This window comes from Anolis sagrei, chromosome 3, assembly GCF_037176765.1.
Source record: "Anolis sagrei isolate rAnoSag1 chromosome 3, rAnoSag1.mat, whole genome shotgun sequence".
NCBI classification, from domain to species: domain Eukaryota; kingdom Metazoa; phylum Chordata; class Lepidosauria; order Squamata; family Dactyloidae; genus Anolis; species Anolis sagrei.
Window position 1 is genome coordinate 73142353 of NC_090023.1, and position 6000 is coordinate 73148352.

Below are 6000 nucleotides of genomic sequence, written 5' to 3' on the forward strand. Positions count from 1 at the left end.
CCTTAAATTATCAAATGCCTTTTTGGTGTCTAATGCAACAAATGCCATTTGTGCTCTTAAATGGACAAGGCTTTACATAAGCATTTTTATGTTATTCAAAACAAGTCAAACTGAATAGAAGGGCTATATATGTAATGTATGTGTATGTAGAATCACTACTTTATTTGGATCCTGAACTACTATTTGGATTCTGAACTACAAGGCTGAATAACAACATTTATATGAAGTGTAAATAAATACTGATATGTTAATGTTGCCGAGCCACGATATCCCCCCGCCCCAACCCAGGAAGATTTCTAGTTCACCAAGGGCTTAGAAATAAATATATGATTTTTTCCTTTTTTTTAAAAAAAGACGCTTTCCGGACTCGAGAAAGTTCAAAGCACCAGAAGATCAAGACCAAAGCACCACCAGCTGTAAACCCATAAACTCTAACATATCTAATCCTTTAATAAATTGTATCTATTTTTCTTGTAACTTTTTGTGTACTGCATCTATTTCTTTTATATAAAATGTATAAGCTTCTCTATGAAATGTAGTAAGATGTAGCTCAGAGAAGGTCATAGTAACCCGACTGAGGTATTTCCCTGATAACAAGGAAGGTTAGGAAAATCCTTCTGGCTGTTTCCCAGACAGGAAATCCTCACGATTGTTTTCTTTATATGCCAAGATGGGTGAGTTCCCTGTGAGCTCAGACAATCTGTTTGTCTAGATATGGTTCACCTGAAGCCGAGAGAATGCTGCCCATAGAAACAGAGGCTTAGAATATGTTACACCTCTTTATCAACAGCCAAGTCTTTGATTGCCCAAGATTATCTCAATTTCTTCTGGGAGCTCTGCACCTTTCCTTTCTGAAGCTCCTATCTTTGTGTGGCACAGAACTGGACTTTTCAGTTCATTAGAAGCGACCATTTGTTTTGCCAGGACTATGCCCTCCTGGGAACGTCATTGCAGCTGATTGGTCCTTCACTCTGACCAATTGTTAGCTGCCATTTTCCCTCCCAGTGAATTCCAGCATTCATCCTAGCCCAGCCTCTTTTCTGGTCAATCAAGGAATGGAGATCAAAGCTGTCAGAACTGTATAAGATGTATTGTATTTCCATGCATGCTTATGCTTGTACATTTTGAAGCCAATTTCTGTACTTGCATCCTTTGTGGCTAAACTGTATTAAACCTCTGTGGCTTGTCATCAACCAGGTGAGTTTCTCTGTCCTGGCCTATCCAGTTTAGCTTACACTCGCCAGGCACAGATCCTCTTATCTGCAGTTCTAGTTATCCACAGCATTAGTTTTTATACTACTATATCTTTCTGTATGCTACTGATTTACCACATTTTCTGTTGAGTTTGCAACCCATGTTTTTGCTTGTCTGCTGCTTCTAGTGTATCTTGTAACAATATTGCTTTGTTTGGGCTTTTTTTTGGAGATTATTGTTATGTTTTCATACTTATTATGAAGTTCCTGGCAACTCTTGTAACTCTTGGATACATATAGGACTGTACAATCAAATAGCAGGAAACACTGCCTTTCAGGGTTCAATGTGATTTGCTTTATAAAATGGCTACTTACAGGTTGTAGTCTTGGATACCAGAATATAAACAGAGCTGGGGAAATCCATGGCCCTCTAGAAGTTCTACCATCCTTGGCAGTTTGTTATTAAGACCAGAAGACTTTAAAATACCCAAATTAATAGTAAATTATTTTATTAATTTTCTTTCACAAAACAACAATTCTCAATATTCTGAAGTTGTCTATGAAAGTATTTTGAAATCTTCCAGGTTTGCACCTCTTGCTCATAACACTTGAAAAGTGTCACCATCAGTTGGAGTGAAATAAAAACAGTAAAAAAACAATGTTTTGTACTTTACTTTTAAATGCCTAGCTCGTAGAAGTTATTGTTGCTGTTGCCTGCCTTCAAATTATTTCCAACTTGTGGAAACTTGAAGGTGAATCTATCATGGGGTTTTCTTGGTAATTTTTTTTTTCAAAGGGCAGTGTGCCTTTGCCATTCGGTTTCTGTTACTGAATGGAGCTACTATCCCTGTTCTACAGAATTTTGGTCCAATGCTCAAGAGACTGTACCACATGATGTAGACTAAAATTGTTTTTCTATTTGATAGAATGCAATTACAATTAGAAATTATTTCACAAATTTACTAACAAAAAGGAGCAGCATAACTATATTCACTTTTAACTACAGTGATGGGCTTCAGTGAAAATTTCAGCATAAACCTAATTGTAAAATTAACTTCATAGTGACATAAATAAATAAATAAATAAATGCCAATAGTTTTTTAATTTTCTGGCTATTTATTCAAAGTTCTTGGATGTTTAAAAATGTTTTTTCTTGCTCCTTTATTCCCACATCATTGGAGATGTACAGTGTTTATGTGACAAGAGTTAAAGAAATTTCCATTGGCTGTATTTAAGGAAAAAAGGAAAGAGAAAAATACCCCTTAGCGAGAAAGAATCAAGAAAAGAAACAGGCAGGGAAAAAAATCCTGATAACAAATGGAAATATTTTAACTAGAGTGGCCCATTTGGATAAACCTGATCCAGATCTGTGTTTCCTAATGGCAGTTGACATGCGTGCCCCATATTAGTAAATGCTGGTAATGTGAACATGGGCATGCTGAAGCATGTGTACTCAGATTGCCAACATTTAATAACATGGGTCATGGTGGTCGATGTATTTGTATATATGCAACAGGGCCTGAAACAGAACCCCTGTGGATATGGTTTGCTCACTGTAGTTTTTGTCAGGTGTTTCTTAACAGAATTATATGAAATTTGGACTGAGGTTGCCTCTTAGTGCTTAGACCAGGATGAGTAAAGTATGTTGCAAGCACTAGATATGGTCCCCAAGGTGCGCTTCAGATTCCTCCCAAGACTCCCAGAGACTCTTATATTTTTCTCAAAATAAATAAACTTTCTTTTGCCAATTCTGGAGACCTGGCAGGTTTCATCTAGTTCTGAGATATAATTCCTTAGCCATTTCCCTTAATACGCACTTGGAGTTACTGGTAAAACATTACCCTATTTTGCCCCACAAGTATTATTGATAATTTTAACTGGAAAAGTTGGGGGTCGTCTTATACGCCCAGTCGTCTTATATGCCGGAATATACGGTAAATAAATAATAAATAAATAAATAAATGGAAGGCAAAAGTGGAAGGCAAAAGGAAAAGGGGCCGACCAAGGGCAAGATGGATGGATGGCATCCTTGAAGTGACTGGACTGAGCTGGCAGCGACTATTACTGATAATTTTATGAACAGGACATTGTGAATAGGCATGGGAATTATATCCATTTATTATGTGTATGTGCTTGTATTTGTATATATACTTTTTACTTTAAAAAAAAACTGTCACAGCTGCATTAAAATCTTGAAATCTCACACATCATTGTAAGTGAAATACAATAAAATGGCATTGTTTCTTCCCCATCCCCTCTTCTTTCCCTTTAACTTTTCCTATTAATTTCTCTGCAGAGGAGACATTTCTTCTCAAAATATACATAATGTATGCATTTCTAAATTGTGCCTCTAGCCAGAACCTCTAACTAATCATTGTATTTACATAATGTAAATATGAGGTTTCTTCCTGCTTATGATATCTATATATATTTTCAGACTCCAAGGGCTTTCCCCTACACTATTTGGCTGTATCCCACATTTAGAAACACATACGCATCCTATGAAATCCCGAGGATTGCCCTCTTGGGAGTCCTTAGAGAGCTTTTGCTGAGAACTTTACATTCCTGTTCATAAACTGCAAATTTATTTATATCATTTATTTACATTACTTATATCCCGCCCATATCAGCCCGCAGGTGACTCAGGGCAGTCTAATTCCAGGATTCCACAAAATGGAATTATGAAAGTGAAATTGCAAGAGCAAAACTATCAATTAATCTAAAGATCAGCATACAGTAGAAATCAGTGGTAGTTATCAAGGTGTACAGAATGGCTTTTAGTGCAAAATTTGTACTTGTATTATATGGCAATAATCTTGTATAGTGGGCACATGGTATCTGCGACTCCATGATGTAATATAGATACCAACATTTCCATTATATACAATGGCATAGTAAAATAGTACTGCATATAAAATGTCAAATTCAAGGCTTGCATTTTTGGATGTTTTTTTAAATCGAGACATGGATGATGGAATCTGTGGATGCAGATTTCACACATACAGAGTGTCAACTGTATACCAGTCAAAGAAGTTAAAAGGGATAATACTTATTTTTCCCTCTCTTTCAGATGGCCTTCAAGAGAAAAGCCTTCTTCTTTATTTTTGCACTGGGCATTATTTTTCTGATTTTGACAGTTCTGTGGGATTCCAGCAGTATCTGCAACCTATATCAAAAGGACATGGCAGGTTTCAGGAGAAACAGTGATGACTTTCTGAAGCTGCCTGAGATAGATTGCAGTAGGAATGCACCATTCCTAGTAATACTGGTAACATCACGACTTGGTCAAATGGAAGCACGGATGGCTATTCGCAGTACATGGGGCAAAGAAAGAATAATAGCTGGCAAACGTATTGTGACATATTTTCTCCTGGGAAATAATTCACGGCCCTATGACCAGATTGGTATTATTACCGAAAACATACTATATAAAGACATCATTCAGAAGGACTTTATGGACACATATTATAACTTAACTTTAAAGACTTTGATGGGTGTTGAATGGATCCATAAATTCTGTCCACAGTCTACCTTTGTGATGAAAACTGACTGTGACATGTTTGTTAATACTTATCACTTGACTGAACTTCTCCTGAAAAGAAACAGTACCACCAAATTGTTTACAGGCTCTATCAAAATGCATGGACATCCCATAAGAGATGCAAAGAGTAAATGGTATGTGAGTAAAGAGGAATATCCAGGAGAGAATTACCCTCCATTTGCTTCCGGAACTGGTTATGTTCTCTCTACTGATGTTGCAAGAGAAGTATATGTTGTTTCAAAAAACATCCCCTTCTTGAAACTGGAGGATGTCTTTGTGGGTCTGTGCCTTGTTGAAATCAAAATTCAGCCAGAGGAACTTGACTCTCGGCCAACTTTTTTTGCCAGCAATGTTCCATTTTCTCCTTGTCGTTACAAGAAAATAATCACAAGCCATTACAACACTCCTGCTCAGATCATACTGTATTGGGATGGAATGGAGAAGACAATGGATGAAGCATGTCCAGGTGATCTAAGGATATCTGGAACATAATCTAGAATCCCAGTGCTACAATATTATCCAGGCAGCTACATTTTTAGGACACATAAGAACTAAACTGGGTATTTTTAAAGTAAAGAAAAATATGAAATGATTATCTTTTTTAAAAAAATGAGTTGAAATAAAATATACAGCCCAATCAAAGACATATCTGTGTTATTCCAGAAGATCAGTATGGAAGGGGATCCTGTAGCACCCTTGAGACTGATGACTTCATCACATTGACTTCTGGCTCCATCCTAGGACACTTCCAGGAAATGTTAGTATAAAGCCCTTCACATGATGCTGGGCTACTTTTTGTGGGACTCCCTCCTGGATATGTCCTAAGATAGAGCCCAGAGAACACAGGAGGCTTTTAGTGTTCTCATTACTTAGAGCAGGGCCAGCATGGGGGGAAGCCAGGCTGCGACACTTTCCCCAATGTGATGGGGAAGGGGGTGATGTGGACAATGCGGAATGTCGCATGAAAGTTCCCCCCACTGCCCCGCAGATTTGCCATATTGCTCTGTGAATTCTCACACTGTCTCCACATCCTTGAAGTGACTGGACTGACCTTGAAGGAGCTGGGGGTGGTGACGGCCGACAGGGAGCTCTGGCGTCTGGCATGAGGTCACGAAGAGTCGGAGATGACTGAACAAATGAACAACAACAACAACTCCCACACTAGGGACCTCAATGTGATGGGGTCCAAGAAAATAAAATTCCTAGCATAATTTTTTGTATGCATAGACTAAGTTTATTTTCTCAAATACATGGATAGAAGAGCCT

The 6000-nt window shown here is 37.8% G+C and overlaps 1 protein-coding gene across 1 annotated transcript; it reads left to right on the forward strand.

Annotated features, from left to right (window-relative positions):
* Positions 1–4214: 4214 nt before the first annotated feature.
* On the forward strand, positions 4215–5305 carry LOC132770013 (beta-1,3-galactosyltransferase 5-like). Its single transcript, XM_060766905.2, has one exon. The coding sequence runs from the start codon at positions 4264–4266 to the stop codon at positions 5224–5226; it is 963 nt and encodes a 320-aa protein (XP_060622888.2). The 5' UTR covers positions 4215–4263; the 3' UTR covers positions 5227–5305.
* The last annotated feature ends 695 nt before the right edge of the window (positions 5306–6000 follow it).